The 21,290-nt window shown below is 38.6% G+C and overlaps 1 protein-coding gene across 13 annotated transcripts in view; it reads right to left on the bottom strand.

Annotated features, from left to right (window-relative positions):
- The window catches only part of EDEM3 (ER degradation enhancing alpha-mannosidase like protein 3), a 90,150-nt gene that overhangs the window by 11,040 nt on the left and 57,820 nt on the right, over positions 1-21,290 (bottom strand). For all 13 annotated transcript variants that reach the window (XM_089909948.1, XM_089909950.1, XM_089909944.1 and 10 more), the window contains one exon: positions 19,672-19,857. In XM_089909948.1, coding sequence (XP_089766074.1) covers positions 19,672-19,857 — 186 coding nt within the window. The remainder of the gene's footprint in view (positions 1-19,671; positions 19,858-21,290) is intronic.

The following is a 21,290-nucleotide window of genomic DNA, read 5'->3' as shown; positions in this document are numbered from 1 at the left end:
GATGCCACCTACACGAGCTCCAGGTGCAGGCACAAGCCACTGCTGCCATTGTGGGCTCCAGAGATGGGCATGGGCCATTGCCACAGCTAAACAACCTGTGAGCAGGCACCAAGTGCTGCCCCAGCTGTCCCGGGAGTGTGCCAGCCACCTCCACCATTGGGAAACCTGCAAGCAGGCGCCAATCACTTTCCCAGCTGCCCCGGGACGTCACCACTGCTGGGAGACACCGCAGTGGGTGCCAAGCACTGCCCCTGCTGTCCTGGGAGTGCAAGGGCAGCTGCTGACGCTAGGCGACCCAGGAGCAGGCGCCAGTTGCTGCCCCTGCTGTCCCAGGGGTGCGTGGGCCGCCGCCACAGTTAGGGGACCCACGAGCAGACTGCAAGCACTTGCCCCTGCTGTTCTGGGCACTCACAGCCCACTGCCACTGCTGGGAGTCCCGCAGGTGGGCACGAATTGCTGCCCCACTGTACAGGGAATGCACACAGGCCACCGCACCTAAACATCCCATATCACGGGGTAACGGCCAGCACACGCTTAGGAAAGAAGCAGCAAGCATCCAAACCAAAAGCACCCCTTGATTCTGGACGTGATGGTGGAGGAGAAGGACTTGAGCTCACCTCTTCTCATGAAAACACTAAAACCACAACTAACTGCTGAACAACCATCAACAAAAGACTGGAACCTACAAAAAAAAGGTACATCCAAAGACAAAGAAGAAGCTACAATGAGATGGTAGGAGGAGCTTTTGCAATATAATCAAATCTCATAGTCACTAGGTGGGCAACCCACAAAACTGGAAAATCATTATATGGCAGAGGTACTCCTGCAGCAGTAAGTTCTGAGCCCCTTGTCAGGCTCCCCAGCCTGGGGGGCTGGCATTGGGAGACGGAGCCCCCAGGGCATTTGGCTTTGAAGCCCAGCAGGACTTGAGTGCAGGTGCTCCACAGGACTGAAGGAAACAGAGATTCCACTCTTGAGGGTGTACACAAGATTTCACGTGCACTAGAACCCAGCACAAACTAGTGACTCCATAGGAGCCAGAGCTAGACCTACATGAGGATCTTGGAGGGTCTACTGGGGAGGTGGGGGTTGGATGTGGCTCACTGTGGGGGCAAGGACACTGGTGGTGGAGGCTCCAAGGAATATTGGTCAGCCGAGCTCTCCTGGAGGTCGCCATTTTGGTACTGAGACCTGGCCCCACCCAACAGCCTGCAGGCTCCAGTGGTGGAACGCCTAGGCCAAACAATCAGCAGGGGTGGAACACAGCTCCACCAATCAGCAGACAGGCTGCCTGAAGTTGTACTGAGCTCACGGCCACCTCTATACACACCCCTTGACACGGTCCTGCCCACCAGAGGGACAAGACCCAGCTCCACCAAACAGTGGAGAGCCCCAGTCCCTCCCACCAGGAAGCCTGCACAAGCCACTGGACCAACCTCATCCACCAGGGGACAGGCACCAGAAGCAAGAGGAACTACAATCCTGCAGCCTGTGGAAAGGAGACCACAAACACAGTAAGTTAGACAAAATGAGACGGCAGAGAAATATGTTTTAAACTAAGGAACAAGATAAAAACTCGGAAGAACAACTAAGTGAATTAGAGATAGTCAATCTACCTGAAAAAGAATTCAGAGTAATGACATTAAAGGTGGTCCAAGATCTCAGAAAAAGAATGGAGGCACAGACCAAGAAATGTTTAACAAAGACACAGAGGACTTAAAGCAGAGATGAATAATACAATAACTGAAATGAAAAAATACACTAGAAGGAAACAACAGCAGAATAAATGAGGCAGAAGAACGAATAAGTGTGCTGGAAGACACAGCGGTGGAAATCATTGCCGTGGAACAGAATAAAGAAAAAAGAATGAAAGGAAGTGACGACAGTTTAAGGGACCTCTGGGACAACGTTAAACACACCAGCATTCGCATTATAGGGGTCCCAGAAGGAGAAGAGAGAGAGAAAGGACCTGACAAAATATTTGAAGAGATGATAGCGGAAAACTTCCTTAACATGAGAAAGGAAACATTCACTCAACTCCAGGAAGCGCAGACAGTCCCATACAAGATAAACCCAAGGAGGAACAAGACAAGACACATATTAATCAAACTGACAAAAATTAAAGACAAAGAAAAAATATTAAAAGGAACAAGGGAAAGCAACAAATAACATACAAGGAAATCCCCATAAGGTTATTAGCAGATTTTTCAGCAGAAACTCTGCAGGCCAGAAGAAAGGTGGCATGATATATTTAAAGTGATGAAAGGAAAGAACCTTCAACCAAGAATACTCTACCCATCAAGGCTCTCTCTCGTTCAGATTTGATGGAGAAATGAAAAGCTTTACAGACAAGCAAAAGCTAAGAGAATTCAGCACCACCAAACCAGCTCTACAACAAATCCTAAAGGAAGTTCTCTAGGTGGAAAAGAAAAGGCCTACAACTAGAAACAAGAAAATTATGAATGGGAAAGCTCACCAGTAAAGGCAAACATAAAGGTAGGAAATCATCCACACAAAAATATGATATCAAAACCAGCAATCATGAGAAGAGAGTACAAATGCAGGATACTGGAAATGCATTTGAAATTAAGAGACCAGCAACTTTAAAAAGTCTTGTGTGTAAACATATATATATAGACTCCTATATCAAAACCTCATGGGAGCCGCAAACCAACAATCTACAATATATACACACACAAAAAAGAAAAAGCAACCCAAACATAACACTAAAGATAGTCATCAAATCACAAGAGATACACACACACACAAAAAAAAGCAATCCAAACATAACACTAAAGATAGTCATCAAATCACAAGAGAAGAGAGCAAAAGAGGAAGGGAAGAAAACAGACCTACAAAAACAATTCCTAAACAATTAACAAAATGGCAATAAGAACATATATATCAATAATTACCTTAAATGTAAGTGGATTACATGCTCCAACCAAAAGACATAGACTGGCTGAAGGGATACAAAAACTAGACCCCTATATATGCTGTCTACAAGAGACCCACTTCAGATCTAGAGACACATAAACACTGAAAGGGAGGTAATGGAAACAGATATTCGCAAATGGAAATCAAAAGAAAACTGGAGTAGTAATACTCCTATCAGACAAAATAGACTTTAAAACAAAGACTATTACAAGAGACAAAGAAGGACACTAAGTAACAATCAAGGGATCAATCAAAAGAGAAGATATAACAATTGTAAATATATATGCACCCTACATAGGAGCACCTCAATACGTAAGGCAAACGCTAACAGCCATAAAAGGAGAAATCGACAGTAACACAATAATAGTGGGGGCATTTAACACCCCACTTTCATCAACAGACAGATCATCCAGACAGAAAATCAATAAGGAAACACAGGCCTTATATGACACATTAGACCAAACAGACTTGGTATTTACAGAACATTCCATCCAAAAGCAGCAGAATACACTTTCTTCTCAAGTGCACATGGAAAATTTTCCAGACTAGATCACATCATGAGCCACAAATCAAGCCTCAGTAAATTTAAGAAAACTGAGATCATATCAAGCATCTTTTCAAACAGCAACACTACGAGATTAGAAATCAATTTCAAGAAAAAAACTAAAAAACACAAGCACGTGGAGGCTAAACAATATGTTACTAAACAACCAATGGATCACTGAAGAAATCAAAGAGGAAATCAAAGAATACCAAGAGAAATGACAATGAAAACAAGACAATCCAAAACCTATGGGATGCAGCAAAAACAGTTCTAAGAGGAAAGTTTATAGTAATCGTACCTCAGGAAACAAGAAAAGTCTCCAAAAAGCAACCTAACCTTATACCTAAAGCAACTAGACCAAGAACAAACAAAACTAAAAGTTACAAGGAAAGAAATCATAAATATGAGAGCAGAAATAAATGAAATGGAGATGAAGAAAACAATAGAGAAGATCAATGAAACTAAAAGCTGGTTCCTTGAGAAGATAAACAAAATTGATAAACCATTAGCAAGACTCATCAAGAAAAGAAGGGAGAGGGCTCAAGTCAATAAAATAAGAAATGAAAAAGAAGTTACAATGGATACCACATAAATACAAAGGATCATAAGAGACTACTACAAGCAACTATATTCCAATAAAATGGACAACCTAGAAGAAACTGACATCATAGAAAGGTACAACCTTCCAAGACTGAACCAGGAAGAAATAGAAAATATGAACAGACCAATCACAAGTACTGAAATTGAAACTGTGATTAAAAAACTTTCAACAAACAAAAGTCCAGGACCAGATGGCTTCACAGGCGAATTCTATCCAACATTTAGAAACTGAAACTCTTCCAAAAAACTGCAGAGGAAGGAACACTCCCAAATTCATTCTATGAGGCCATCATCACCCTGATACCAAAACCAGATAAAGATACCACAAAAAAAGATCACAGGCCAATATCACTGACGAACATAGATGCAAAAATCCTCCACAAAATACTAGCAAACTGAATCCAACAATACCTTAAAAGGATCAGAAACCATGTTCAAGTGGGATTTATCCCATGGATGCAAGGATTCTTCAACATATGCAAATCAATTATTGTGATATACCACATTAACAAACTAAAGAATAAAAACCATATGATCATCTCAATAGATGCAAGAAAAGCTTTTGACAAAATACGACACGAATTTATGATAAAAACTCCAGAAAATGGGAATAGAGGGAACCTACCTCAACGTGATAAAGGCCATATATGACAAACCCACACCTAACATCACTCTCAAAAGTAAAAAGCTGAAAACATTTCCTCTAAGATCAGGAACAAGACAAGGATGTCCACTCTCACCACTTTTATTCAACATAGTTTTGGAAGTCCATAGTTTTGGCAATCAGAGAAGAAATAAAAGGAATCCAAATTGGAAAAGAAGAAGTAAAACTGTCACTGTGTGCAGATGACATGATACAATACATAGAAAATCCTAAAGAGGCTACCAGAAAACTACTAGAGCTCATCAATAAATTCAGTAAAATTGCAGGATACAAAATTAAAACATAGAAATCTCTTGCATTCCTATACACTGACAAGAAAAGATCAGAAAAAGAAATCAAGGAAACAATCCCATTTATCATCACACCAAAAAGAATAAAATACCTAGGAAAAAACCTACCTAAGGAGGCAAAAGACCTGTCCTCTGAAAACTATAAGATGTTGATGAAAGAAATCAAAGATGACTCAAACAAATGGAAAAATATACCATGTTCTCGGAATGGAAAAATTAATATTGTCAAAATGACTATACTTCCTAAAGCAATCTACAGATTCAGTGCAATCCCTATCAAATTACCAGTGGCATTTTTCACAAAACTAGAACAAAAAAATTTGAAATCTGTATAGAAATACAAAAGACCCCAAATAGCCAAAGCAATCCTGAGAAGTAAAAATTGAGTTGGAGGATTCAGATTCCCTGACTTCAAACTATACTACAAAGATATAGTAATCAAAATTGTATGGTACTGGCACAAAAACAGAAATACAGATCAATGGAACAGGACAGAAAGCCCAGAAATATATCCACACACCTATGGTCAATTAATCTATGACAAAGGAGGCAAGAATATACAACAGAAAAAAGACAGTCTCTTAAATAAGTGGTGTTACGAAAACTGGACAGCTATACATAATAGAATGAAATACGAACATTCTCTAACACGACCCAAAAAAAAACCCCTCAAAATGGATTAAAGACCTAAATGTAAAGCAGGATACTGTAAAACTCTTAGAGGAAAACACAGGCAGAACACTCTTTGACATAAATCGTAGCAATATCTTTTTGGATCCACCTCCTAGAGTAATGAAAATAAAAACTAAAATAAACAAATGGGACATAATTTAACCTGAACACTTTTGCACAGCAAAGGAAGCCATAAACAAAATGAAAAGACCACCCACAGAATGGGAGAAAATATTCGCAAATGATGCTACTGATAAGGGATTCATCTCCAAAATACACAACTAGCTCATGCAGCCCTATACCAAAAACCAAACAACCCAATCAAAATATGGGCAGATCTAAACAGACATTTCTCCAAACAAGACATACAGATGGCCAACAGGCACATGAAGAGATGCTCAGCATTGCTAATTATTAGTGAAATGCAAATCAAAACTACAATGAGGTGTCACCTTACACAGGTCATAATGGCCATCATCAAAAAGTCTACAAACAATAAATGCTGGAGAGGGTGTGGAGAAAAGGGAACCCTCCTACACTACTGGTGGGAATGTAAATTGCTGCAGCCACTATGGAGAACAGTATGGAGGTTCCTTAAAAAAACAAAAATAGAACTACCATATGATCCAGCAATCCCACTCCTGGGCATATATCTGGAGAAAACCATAATTCTAAAAGATATACGCACCCTGGGGAGACCTTCAAGATGGCGGAAGAGTAAGATGTGGAGATCACCTTCCTCCCTACAAATACATCAGAAATACATCTACATGTGGAATACCCCCTACAGAACACCTACTGAATGCTGGCAGGAGACCTCAGACCTCCCAAAAGGCAAGAAACTCCCCAAGTACCACCTGGGTAGGGCAAAAGAAAAAACAGAGACAAAAGAATAGGGACGGGACCTGCACCAGTGGGAGGGAGCTGTGAAGGAGGAAAAGTTTCCACACACTAGGAAGGCCCTTCACTGGTGGAGACAGTGGGTGGCGGGGAGGGGTAGAAGCTTCGGAGCCACAGAGGAGAGTGCAGTAACAGGGTGCAGAGGGCAAAGCGGAGAGGGAGAGATTCCCGAGGTGCTGACCAGCACTCACCAGCCCAAGAGGCTTGTCTGCTCAACTGCCGGGGCAGGTGGGGGCTGGGAGCTGAGGCTCCGGCTTCCGAGGTCAGATTCCAGGGACAAGACCGGGGTTGGCTGCGTGAACACAGCCTGGGGGGGGGCTAGTGTGCCACAGCTAGCCGGGAGGGAGTACGAGAAAAAGTATGCAACTGCCGAAGAGGCAGGAGACTTTTTCTTGCCTCTTTGTTTTGCGGTGCGTGAGGAGAGGGGATTAAGAGCACCGCCTAAACGAGCTCCAAAGATAGGTGCAAGCCGTGGCTATCAGCAAGGACCCCAGAGATGGGCATGAGACACTAAGGCTGCTCCTGCAGCGACCAAGAAGCCTGTGTGCGAGCACAGGTCACTCTCCACACCTCGCCTCCCAGGAGCCTGTGCAGCCCGCCACTGCCAGGGTCCCATGATCCAGGGACAACTTCCCTGGGAGAAAATACGGCGTGCCACAGGCTGGTGCAACGTCACGCCGGCCTCTGCCGCCACAGGCTCACCCTGCATTCCGTACCCCTCCCTACCCCCTGCCTGAGTGAGCCAGAGCCCCCTAATAAGCTGCTACTTTAACCCCATCCTGTCTGAGTGGGAACAGATGTCCTCAGGTGACCTATATGCAGAGGTGGGGCCAATCCAAAGCTGAATCCCAGGAGGTGTGGGAACAAAGAAGAGAAATGGAAATTTCTCCCAGCACCCTCAGGAGCAGCGGATTAAATCTCCACAATCAACTTGATGTACCCTGCATCTCTGGAATACCTGAATAGACAACAAATCATCCCAAATTGAGGTGGTGGACTTTGGAAGCAATGATATGCATATTTTTTTCCTTCTTCTCTTTTTGTGAGAGTGTATGTGTATGCTTCTGTGTGTGATTTTCTCTGTATAGCTTTGCTTTTACCACTTGTCCTAGGGTTCTGGCTGTCCGTTTTTTTTTTAGTATAGTTTTTAGTGCTTCTTATCGTTGGTTGATTTCGTTTTTTGGTTGGGTGGCTCTCTTCTTTCTTCCTTTTTTAAAATTACTTTTTAATTTGTAATAATTATTTTTTATTTTAATAACTTTATTTTATTTATTTATTTATTCTTTCTTTCTTTTTTTTTCCTCTCCCTTTTATTCTGAGCCATGTGGATGACAGGGTCCTGGTGCACTGGCTGGTGTCAAGCCTGTGCCGCTAAGGTGGGAAAGCCGAGTTCAGGAAATTGGTCCACCAGAGACCTCCCAGCTCCATGTAATATCAAATGGCGAAAATCTCCCAGAGATCTCCATCTCAATGACAGACCCAGCTCCACTCAAGGACCAGCAAGCTACAGTGATGGACAACTTATGCCAAACAACTGGCAAGACAGGAACACAACCCCACCCACTAGCAGAAAGTCTGCCTAAAATCATAATAAGGTCACAGACACCCCAAACCACACCACCAGACGTGGACCTGCCCACCAGAAAGACAAGATCCAGCCTCATCCACCAGAACACAGGCACTAGTCCCCTTCACCAGGAAGCCTACACAACCCACTGAAAGAAACTTAGCCACTGGGGACAAACACCAAAAACAACGGGAACTACGAACATGCAGCCTGCAAAACGGAGACCCCAAACACAGTAAGTTAAGCAAAATGAGAAGACAGAGAAACACAAAGCAGACGAAGGAGCAAGGTAAAAACCCACCAGACCAAACAAATGAAGAGAAAATAGGCAGTCTACCTGAAAAATAATTCAGAGTAATGATAGTAAAGATGATCCAAACTCCTGGAAACAGAATGGAGAAAATACAAGAAACATTTAACATGGATCCAGAAGAACTAAAGAGCAAACAATGATGAGCAACACAACAAATGAAATTCAAAATTCTCTAGAAAGAATCAATAGCAGAATAACTTAGGCAGAAGAACGGATAAGTGACCTGGAAGATAAAATAGTGGAAATAACTACTGCAGAGCAGAATAAAGAAAAAAGAATGAAAAGAACTGAGGACAGTCTCAGAGACCTCAGGGACAACATTAAACACACCAACATGCAAATTATAGGGGTCGCAGAAGAAGAAGAGAAAACGGGACTGAGAAAATATTTGAAGAGATTATAGTTGAAAACTTCCCTAATATGGGAAAGGAAATAGTTACTCAAGTCCAGGAAGCACACAGAGTCCCATACAGGATAAATCCAAGGAGAAACACACCAAGACACATATTAATCAAGCCATCAAAAATTAAATACAAAGAAAAACTATTAAAAGCAGCAAGGGAAAAACAACAAATAACAAACAAGGGAATCCCCATAGGTTAACAGGTGATCTTTCAGCAGAAACTCGGCAAGCCAGAAGGGAGTGGCAGAACATATTTAAAGTGATGAAAGGGAAGAAACTAAAACCAAGATTACTCTACCCAGCAAGGATCTCATTCAGATTCGATGGAGAAATTAAAACCTTTACAGACAAGCAAAAGCTAAGAGAATTCAGCGCCACCAAACCAGCTTTACAACAAATGCTAGAGGAACTTCTCTAGGCAAGAAACACAAGAGAAGGAAAAGACCTACAATAAGAAACCCAAAACAATTAAGAAAATGGTAATAGGAACATATATATCAATAATTACCTTAAATGTAAATGGATTAAATGGTCCAGCCAAAAGACATAGATTGGCTGAATGGATACAAAAACAAGACCAGTATATATGCTGTCTACAAGAAACCCACTTCAGACCTAGGGACACATGCAGACTGAAAGTCAGGGGATGGAAAAAGATATTCCATGCAAATGGAAATCAAAAGAAAGCTGCAGTAGCAATTCTCATATCAGACAAAATAGACTTTAAAATAAAAACTATTACAAGAGACAAAGAAGGACACTACATAATGATCAAGGGATCGATCCAAAAAGAAGATATAACAATTGTAAATATTTATGCACCCAACATCGGAGCACCTCAGTACATAAGGCAAATGCTAACAGCCATAAAAGGGGAAATGGACAGTAACACAACTACAGTAGGGGACTTTAACACCCCACTTTCACCAATGGACATCATCCAAAATGAAAGTAAATAAGGAAACACAAGCTTTAAATGATACATTAAACAAGATGGACTTAATTGATATTTATAGGACATTCCATCCAAAAACAACAGAACACACTATCTTCTCAAGTGCTCATGGAACACTTTCCATGATAGGTCATATCTTGGTTTACAAATCAAGCCTTGGTAAACTTAAAATTGAAATTGTATCAAGTATCTTTTCCAACCACAATGCTATGAGACTAGATATCAATTACAGGAAAAAATCTGTAAAAAATACAAACACATGGAGGCTAAACAATACACTACTTAATAACCAAGAGATCACTGAGGAAATCAAAGAGGAAATCAAAAAATACCTAGAAAAAAATGACAATGAGAACACAATGACTCAAAACCTATGGGACGCAGCAAAAGCAGTTCTAAGAGGGAAGTTTATAGCAATACAATCCTACCTTAAGAAACAGGAAACATCTCAAATAAACAACCTAACTTTACACCTAAAGGAACTAGAGAAAGAAGAACATAACAACCCAAAAGTTAGCAGAAGGAAAGAAATCGTAAAGATCACATCATAAATAAATGAAAAAGAAATGAAGGAAGCAATAGCAAAGATCAATAATACTATAAATTGGTTCTTTGAGAAGATAAACAAAATTGATAAACCATTAGCCAGACTAATCAAGAAAAAAAGGGAGAAGATTCAAATGAATAGAATTAGAAATGAAAAAGGAGAAGTAACAACTGACACTGCAGAAATACAAAGGATCATGAGAGATTACTACAAGCAACTCTATGCCAATAAAATGGACAACCTGGAAGAAATGGATAAATTCTTAGAAATGCACAACCTGCCAAGACTGAACCAGGAAGAAATAGAAAATATGAACAGACCAATCACAAGCACTGAAAGTGAAACTGTGATTAAAAATCTTGCAACAAACAAAAGCCCAGGACCAGATGGCTTCACAGGCGAATTCTACTAAACATTTAGAGAAAAGCTAACACCTATCCTTCTCAAACTCTTTAAAAATATAGCAGAGGGAGGAACACTCCTAAACTCATTCTATGAGGCCACCATCACCCTGATACCAAAACCAGACAAGGATGTCACAAAGAAAGAAAACTACAGGCCAATATCACTGATGAACAAAGATGTAAAAATCCTCAACAAAATACTAGCAGACATAATCCAACAGCACATTAAAAGGATCATACACCATGATCAAGTGGGGTTTATCCCAGGAATGCAAGGATTCTTCAATAAATGCAAATCAATCAATGTGATACACCATATTAACAAACTGAAGGAGAAAAACCATATGATCATCTCAATAGATGCAGAGAAAGCTTTTGACAAAATTCAACACCCATATATGATAAAAACCCTGCAGAAAGTAGGCATAGAGGGAACTTTCCTCAACACAATAAAGGCCGTATATGATAAACCCACTATCAACATCATCATCAATGGTGAAAAACTGAAACCATTTCCACTAAGATCAGGAACAAGACAAGGTTGCCCACTCTCACCACTATTATTCAACATAGTTTTGGAAGTTTTAGCTGCCGCAATCAGAGAAGAAAAGGAAATAAAAGGAATCCAAATTGGAAAAGAAGAAGTAAAGGTGTCACTGTTTGCAGATGTCATGATACTATACATAGAGAATCCTAAAGATGCTACAAGAAAACTACTAGAGCTAATCAACGAATTTGGTAAAGTAGCAGGTTACAAAGTTAATGCACAGAAATCTCTGGCATTCCTATACACTAATGATGAAAAATCTGAAAGTAAAATCAAGAGAACACTCCCATTTACCACTGCAACAAAAAGACTAAAATACCTAGGAATAAACCTACCTAAGGAGACAAAAGACCTGTATGCAAAAAACTATAAGACACTGATGACAGAAATTAAAGATGATACAAATAGATGGAGAGATATACCATGTTCTTGGATTGGAAGAATCAACATTGTGAAAACGACTCTATTACCCAAAGCAATCTACAGATTCAATGCAATCCCTATCAAACTACCACTGGCATTTTTCACAGAACTAGAACAAAAAATTTCACAATTTGTATGGAAACACAAAAGACTCTGAATAGTCAAAGCAATCTTGAGAAAGAAAAACGGAGCTGGAGGAATCAGGCTCCTTGACTTCAGAGTATACTACAAAGCTACAGTAATCAAGCCAGTATGGTACTGGCACAAAAACAGAAATATAGATCAATGAAACAGGATAGAAAGCCCAGAGATAAACCCACACACATATGGTCACCATAGTTTTGATAAAGGAGGCAAGAATATAAAATGGAGATAAGACAGCCTCTTCAATAAGAGGTGCTGGTAAAAGTGGTCAGCTACATGTAAAAGAATGAAATTAGAACACTCTCTAAGAGCATACACAAAAATAAACTCAAAATGGATTAAAGACCCAAATGTAAGGCCAGACACTATCAAACTGTTAGAGGAAAACATAGGCAGAACACTCTATGACATAAATCACAGCAAGATCCTTTTTGACCCACCACCTAGAGAAATGGAAATAAAAACACAAATAAACAAATGGGACCTAATGAAACTTAAATGCTTTTGCACAGCAAAGGAAACCATAAACAAGATGAAAAGACAACCCTCAGAATGGGAGAAAATATTTACAAATGAAGCAACTGACAAAGGATTAATCTCCAAAATTTACAAGCAGCTCATGCAGCTCAATAGCAAAAAACCAAAAAACGCAATCCAAAACTGGGCAGAAGACCTGAATAGACATTTCTCCAAAGAAGATATACAGATTGCCAACAAACACATGAAAAGATGCTCAACATCACTAATCATTAGAGAAATGCAAATCAAAACTACAATGAGGTATCACTTCACACCAGTCAGAATGGCCATCATCAAAAAATCTACAAACAATAAATGCTGGAGGGGTGTGGAGAAAAGGGAACCCTCTTGCACTGCTGCTAGGAATGTAAATTGATATAGCCACTATGGAGAACAGTATGGAGGTTCCTTAAAAAACTAAAAATAGAACTACCATACGAACCAGCAATTCCACTACTGGGTATATACCCTGAGAATACCATAATTCCAAAAGGGTCATGTACCACAATGTTCACTGCAGCTCTATTTGCAATACCCAGGATATGGAAGCAACCTAAGTGTCCATCAACAGATGAATGGATAAAGATGTGGCACATATATACAATGGAATATTACTCAGCCATAAAAAGAAACGAAATTGAGCTATTTGTAATGAGGTGGATAGACCTAGAGTCTGTTATACAGAGTGAAGTAAGTCAGAGAGAGAAAAACAAATACCGGATGTTAATGCACATATATGGAATTTAAGAAAAAAAAGGTCATGAAGAACCTAGGGGTAAGACAGGAAAAAAGACACAGACCTACTAGAGAATGGACTTGAGGATATGGGGAGGGGGAAGGGTAAGCTGTGACAAAGCGAGAGAGAGGCATGGACATGTATACACTACCAAACGTTAAGGTAGATAGCTAGTCGGAAGCAGCTGCATAGCACAGGGAGATCAGCTCAGTGCTTTGTGACCACCTGGATGGGTGGGATAGGGAGGGTGGGAGGGAGGGAGAAGCAAGAGGGAAGAGATATGGGAACATATGTATAACTGATTCACTTTGTTATAAAGCAGAAACTAACACACCACTGTAAAGCAATTATACTCCAACAAAGATGTAAAGAAAAAAAGAAGATGTGGCACATATATACAATGGAATATTACTCAGCCATAAAAAGAAACAAAATTGAGTTATTTGTAGTGAGGTGAATGGATCCAGAGTCTGTCACACAGAGTTATGTGAGAAAGAGAAAAACAAATACTGCATGCTAACACATATATATGGAATCTAAAAAAATAAAAAGGTCATGAAGAACCTAAGGGCAAGATGGGAATAAAGACGCAGACCTACTAGAGAATGGACTTGAGGACATGGGGAGGAGGAAGGGTAAGCTGGGACTTAGTAAGAGAGTGGCATGGACATATATACACTACCAAATGTAAAATCGATAGCTAGTGGGAAGCAGCCGCATAGCACAGGGAGATCAGCTCAGTGCTTTGTGACCACCTAGAGGGGTAGAATAGGGAGGGTGGGAGAGAGGGAGATGCAAGAGGGAAGAGGTATGGGGATATATGTATATGTATAGCTGATTCACTTTGTTATAAAGCAGAAACTAATACAACATTGTAATGCAATTATACTCCAGTAAAGATGTTAAGAGAAAAAAAAGATATATGCACCCCAATGTTCACTGCAGCACTATTTAAAATAGCCAGGACATGGAAGCAACCTAAATGTCCATCAATAGATGAATGGATAAAGAAGATGTCATGTACACACCATTGTAAAGCAATTATACTTCAATAAAGATGTAAAAAAAAAAATGTGGTGTGTGTATACACACACACACACACACAATGGAATATTACTCAGCCATAAAAAAAGAATGAAATAATGTCATTTGCAGCAACATGGATGGACCTAGAGATTATCACACTAAGTGAAGTAAGTCAGAGAGAGAAGGACAAATACCATATGATATCACTTAACATGTGGAATCTAAAATACGACACAAATCAACATATCTACAAAACAGAAACAGACTCTCAGACACAGAGAAGAGAGTTCTGGTTGCCAAGGGAGAGGGGAGGTGGTGGAGGGAAGGACTGAGAGTTTGGGATTAACATATGCAAACTAGTACATATAGGATGGATAAAGAAACAACAAGGTCCTACTGTATAGCACAGGCAACTATATTCAATATCCTCTGATAAACGACATTGGAAAAGAATATATATAACTCAATCAGTTTGCTGTACAACGGACATTAACACAACATTGTAAATCAGCTATACTTCAATTTTAAAAAGTAACAGTGTAATATAGGAAAAGGAAAGATCAAGTGTATTTTCAGATTGTGTTTTATACTTAAACTCAAAGCAACTCAATTTTTAAAAACACTATCAAGATAAAAGAATTTGATAAGGAGGGTAAAAATAAGTAGGCAAATACAAATAACCCCAATAAAATACAAATAATGCTAATAAAATACAAATAACCCCAATAAAAGTAGAAGCTACAACACAGAATTAAATTTATTAAGAAATCTTCTTGCTTAATACTATAAAATCTCAATGAAAACTTAAAACAAGATCTGATTCAATTTACAGGTAAGTGTATGTTCCTTGATGGAAAGTCAATATTTAACAAAATTTTCCTGTTTATATGTAAGGTGTGCAATTATACAATTCCAAAATGAATCCCAATTCTACTTCTCTTTCTTTTCTTTTGGGACCAGATAGAATTATTTTTAAATTCCTATGGAAGAGTATACGTCACAGAGAAGTCAAGAAATTCTGAAAAGTATTAGTGACAGGAGAGTTGCCTTATCAGATATTAAAATTTATTCAAAATAGCAAACTTTTATTATTGGCACAGGAATAAACAGATTAGTGGAAAAGAAGAGCAAGTCCAAAAACAGATCGAATATATAAGAATATCTGATATATAGCAAAGTGGCAACAACCAGCTAAATAAAAATGGCAGTTGGAGAAGTACAAAAAGGAAGAAAGAATCTACCACACCACTACAAATCTTCATTCTAAGGTGCCTGCTGTCACAGTATGGAGTATCATAGTCCTAAGAGTGTAATGACTATACATCATCAAATTCAGGAATGGTGTATCAGAAACACAGGAAGCAAAAAGAAAAAAAAGAATGAAGAAAATCTCAAGATACCGAAAAAAAAAAAAAGAAAAGTACTAAGTTTTAATAATGAGAGGACAAAGGAACCTTGGCAAAGACTTCGAGACTGGATGTTCTACAATCATTCATTCATCCACACAACCAGCATTTACTGAAAGCAAGGAATACAGAGCTGACACACAGGTAAAGAAGTACAATGTAATATAAATGTCAAAGTATCTGTGCAACCATATATTAAGAAGATGTCCATACATTTTATCTATGAAAATAAGAGAAAAGTTCATAGAAAAGATAGCATTTAAAATACTTGGTATTTAGAATGACTGAACGTTTTTAAAGAGGAAAAGGTTGTAGGAGTGGGATAGGGATTAACAAGGCATTTCCAGAAAGAGGGAAGAGATGTGCAAATGCAAAAGTGCATGAGAAAACACGCGGTGGCTGGAGAAGAGAAGCTGGGGTAGGTAAGTATTGATTCTGCTAATGTTTCAGTTGCCCCTTTCCAGGCAAAGATGCCATCTGTTTGCATACTAGATTTGTCTCCTCAGAATCAAATTCCTTCCAATAGCAATCTAAGTTCTACAGATCAACCAAAGGACAGATTCACTGCAATCAAGTTGAGTGGAGGATAATCTTAGGAAAAGTAACACTGCCACACTTAAATCTTGAGCAGTTCAAACCATGAGACCTTTCTTTTATTTCCTGTTTTCTCTGTCTGCCTCTTTACCAGACAGACACAAATACAGGAGTAGCCCTGAGAATATCTGTCTATAGCTCTTAAGGCACTGGAATTCTACACTATAAACTATAAGTATGACAATGTATTGAAATTTTTAAATGCTGATTTTTTTTTCCCCTTGAGAAATACTACTGGGAAAAGTCAATTGAATCTCAACTGTAAATTGTTTCAATTTGGATCTAAGGGTAAACAACACAGTGTCCTTTGTTTGTGGGCACAGGGTGGGAATTATTATTAAGTACCTTTACAAATTCTTGAAATTTTGGAAACGGACACATGACAGACATGACATTAACACTCCTATGGATAACTTAATTTTTAGAAGTGTGACTGGTTTGATCTGAGGAAGCAGCATTTCCACTTGATAAATTACCAATGCTTTATTTCTGAAGAAGAATGTGTAGTAATTTATCTGGACATTTTTGCTAGCAGATAGGACTGTTGCAGATACTTCTATATTAATAGCTGGGACTTCGAAGGTGGGAGTGGGGGCTTGTTCTGGGGTTTCTGTTTTCTGTCTTAATACGTGGGAGGAATGCCTCAACCAAAACTGTGTGACTTTTTAAGGGAAATACGTATCTGTGGAATGAGATTTTTAGAAAAGCCAATCTGGATGACATTTTATCGTTCAGATTTAAGGCTGCTATTATTTGGTGTACTTATATAATCCCACCTAGTACCCTTGATGGCACAATATGGCCAGATACAGATCTAGGAGATAAAAAAAGAGGGGCGCGGGGTGCCTTCTTGGTCTTGTTTAGTGTTTCTCAAAGTATAGCTGTGTGCAATTAACTGGGATGCTTGTTTAAAATTTCAGATTCTGATCCCCCACTTTCAGAGAGTCTGATTCAATACTCTGGAGTAGGACTCAGGAATCTACACTTTTAACTACTACATCAGCTGATTCTGATGCAGAAGAGAAACACTGATGCATGCAGTAATGGCAAAGGACAAATTAATGATAACCACTACAGACGTTAACTTAGAATATTTTCCTAAGTGAATAAAGCAGTTGATTTAATAAAACTATTATCACTGACTTCAGTTACACTGATAAATATTACCAATTATACTATAACTCACTGCTGATAGTTCATAATGCCGTACAGTTCTTTAAAAAGCTATACCAAAAGGGCAATTTTTCAAGACTCTTTGTCAAAATATCACTCTATAACAGAAATACAGTTCAAAAAATTGACTATCAAAACTTAAAAAAAATATATAATTTAAATAAAGCCCTTTTATTTCAAGGTCCTTAAGGGAATACTGTTACGCTGTTCAGACTTTTTTTAAATAGTAGAACTGATCTTTTTTCATATCTTTTCTCTGGTATAAGAAGCACATGCTTTACCACAGTCTTCCAGTCCTCACCCCACACACTCCTACACATACACGGGTTTTTTAAACAAGTCGATCTTTTAAATATTTTACACTGCATTCAAATAAAAAGTAATCAAAAATAACACGTGCCATACAACGTCTTTGTCAGAGTGACTCTTGCGTTGGTATGGACTACTGAATTCACCTATTAGATATTTCATTTATACGTAAATAAACTGATTTATAGATCAATAAAGAATCATGATTATGGGGGCTTCCCTGGTGGCGCAGTGGTTGAGAATCTGCCTGCCAATGCAGGGGACACGGGTTCGAGCCCTGGTCTGGGAAGATTCCACATGCCGCGGAGCAACTAGGCCCGTGAGCCACAACTACTGAGCCTGCGCATCTGGAGCCTGTGCTCCGCAACAAGAGAGACCGCGACAGTGAAAGGCCCACGCACTGTGATGAAGAGTAGCCCCTGCTCACTGCAACTACAGAAAAGCCCTTGCACAGAAACGAAGACCCAACACAGCCATAAATAAATTAATTAATTAATTAAAAAAAAAAACAATCATCATTATGGGACAGCTGACTAGACATGAAAATAATCTAATTACTTTAAACCAGATATTATCATGGTAGCCACTGAAATATATATATGTGCACACACATGTGTGTATATACATGTATATATACACATACATATATGTAATTTAAGGCTTATTAAAGATACTTACTACTATTAATAATGTAGCTCGGAATCATTTTACCTTTTAATATTGCTGCTGAAATTCCAATGGTAGCACAAAATAGGGGGGAAAAAAGCAAAGACATTAAAGAGTTATATGGAATAATATTTTGCCTGTGTTTGATGTGCTTAAATGCATGTATATAGGAAAGAAGATCTGAGTTGGAAAAAAGGGCTCAGAAAAAAAAAAAACAGGCACATAGGCGGATTTAAGAAGATCAGAAATCCTTTCTACTGTTTCTATTTATATCCTTACATACATCCTACTCACTCCACAGTCCTTAAATAGTTGACATCTCAATGAATCTCAAAGAATAAAGCAATACAAGAAGACAAGACAAAACACTAATTTGGCTAGCACTAGATTATTGCTAAACTTTTTTTTTTTATTGTTCCACTTGGAAGATATACTGAACTGAAATGAGTAAGTTTCCTACCTATCTACCAAGCAAACATCCCAACATCAACAACCCTGTGCATATTATACAACTTTATCCATTTAAGGGGGGGTGGGAGGAGTACTGCTCTCTCTATAGGTATCTCCAGTGGATAAGAAAGACTGCTGTTATAAGCAGGATTTCAGTCTATATCTGATGGTTCACTTTCCCTCATTTCTCCCCTATTCCTAGATGTGAAACTATGAAAGAATACTAGTTAAGACCTTGCATTTATACAGCAATTTGGGTTTCAAAGAGCTTTCAAGTTACTAACAAACATTTTGGCCTAGAGAGGACTATATCATGAATTAAGGCATGCTATCTTGTTCTTCAGGCATCTGCCATGTATAACTCTTGTAACTTATAAATACCTATGTGATGAACTTGGATCTCAATGGAAAGAAGCTGCTAGATTTCTATTGCCTTCATCAAGACAGTGGTCATTTGATTATAGGTGGCCTGGTAAAACCCCACTACTATTATATTGTATACAACACCCTTCTATACAATCTCTTTTTATTCCTTATTAAAAAAATAGAAGATGTAGTATCAGTGAAATTGAATGTGAACATCTGTGGATATTAAAAATGACTCAGTGTAATCTCTTGTATTTTTATCACTGGGCAGAATTATAGCAAAAATTATAAATTACATACAAAAATATAATTCTAGAAACATTCTAACTCAGCGAACAAAGCAAAATAAACATTTTACTACCCTTTTTTCCAAAAGAAAAATATATTTTGAAACCATCTTCTAAAAAGTTTACTTCTTTTACCAGTGAACCATAAATAATCTTTTTGTAACTCATTTTTGTTATCAAGTTAGGAAAATTAATGCTAAGGTGAATACAAATGATTTTTTACCCTTACCTCGATCTTTTGCTTTGTCAGAAAGGAGGACCTCTACCTCCTCATATTCCCGGATGGCGTCCAATATGATACTTCCTTCTTTACTGAATAAGAACAGCATGGGGATTGTGATGTCATCTGTGTCCTTTCCATCACCTGCCATCTGGAACAGAGGGGCAGTATCACTGCTGCTCCCCTCATTGTCATCTAGCCAGAAAATGAATACAGCAAACATAAAAACGTTCATCCATTAAAAAGGTCTAGCTACCAATCTTTACTGTTGTTTACCTGTTGACAGCATTAATTTTCTGCATCAAGAACCATAGAAACACTCATACTTTTGGGGCCCACTAATTCTACTCCTAGAAATCTATCCTGAGGAAATAATTCAAAAGAAGCAAAATGATCTATGCCTGAAAAAGTTTACTGGAGTGCTTTTTGTAACTGTCAACAACTGTAAACTCTTATAAGTAAATTATAACGAACTACCTGAGGGAACACACAGAAAAACAAAATGTTATTATTACATAAAAAAAGTAGAACACAAAATTCTAGGATTATGACTATAAAGATTTCACATGCTTATGAAAAAGCCTAAAAATGGAAAAATTCAATGACTTGAATTACAATGATAGAACTATGAAATTTTATTGTTGTTTAGGATTTCTTCGAATGGCATTATATTGTTTTACCAAACTACAAATTGACGGTTCTTTTTAATATACTGTTCACAAGGAATAATTATGACTATACTGTTTTTTCCTCTGTAAGTTGAATGAAACACTATTGTTACTTTACGCCGGCTAAATAATAGGAGTACGGCTGCTAAATACTGTTTTACTGGTGATGCCAGTTATGTCCAGCCCTAATCTTACATGCCAGTCTCCCTGGAGAACTTGCCCATCCCTTCACAGGCAGCTTGCGTGGATAGGCCCTTCTAAGTGGAGAATACCATGTAGAACCCATCCCCTTAGCAGTAACTGACTAGACAAAGGATGGTTACCTGACCCTCAGTCTCTCTGCTGCTTGTCACTGTCACAACCACTCAACTCCACCACTGTAGCTTGAAAGTAGCTACAGATGACATGGAAACAAACTGACATGCTGTGTTCTAGAAAACTTTCATTTACAAAAACAGGCAGTGAGCTGAACTTGGCTTGCAGGCTGTAGTTTGCCAACCACTCATTTAAGTTATGAAGCAGAATTTCTCTTAATACTTACTTAGACTAATGAAATTCATGCATTCATTAAATTAACACTGGCGTGCCGATATGAGATAAGCAAACTGCAAAGTAAATAATGTTTCACTGAACTAAATCCTACTGTTTTATTTTAAATCTCTTAACGTTTACTTACCCTGAGTTCAAAAACGAAATCTATCCTATTTAGAAAGAACAAATTCAAAATGGAGTTCCCCTGGGAGACAATCTATACAGAAGAACTAACTTCACAAATAGGATGTGACCTCAGGTTTTCCAGTTCTTTCTGAATGTAAACTCATATTTACTTAAAGCATAGAAAAATTTATATTTTCCCTGATAGTCGTGCCCTGCTTGTCAGGATATCAGTGATTTTTCTGTGGAAAATGAAAAGGCAAACACACTGGTTGAAATACATGCGTAAAATGATTTGAAGTTTAT

This window comes from Delphinapterus leucas, chromosome 1 (assembly GCF_059928025.1).
Source record: "Delphinapterus leucas isolate spDelLeu-1000000601 "Yukka" chromosome 1, BTC_Dleu_Yukka2, whole genome shotgun sequence".
In the NCBI taxonomy this organism is placed as follows: domain Eukaryota; kingdom Metazoa; phylum Chordata; class Mammalia; order Artiodactyla; family Monodontidae; genus Delphinapterus; species Delphinapterus leucas.
This window is presented reverse-complemented; position numbering and strand designations above follow the sequence as displayed.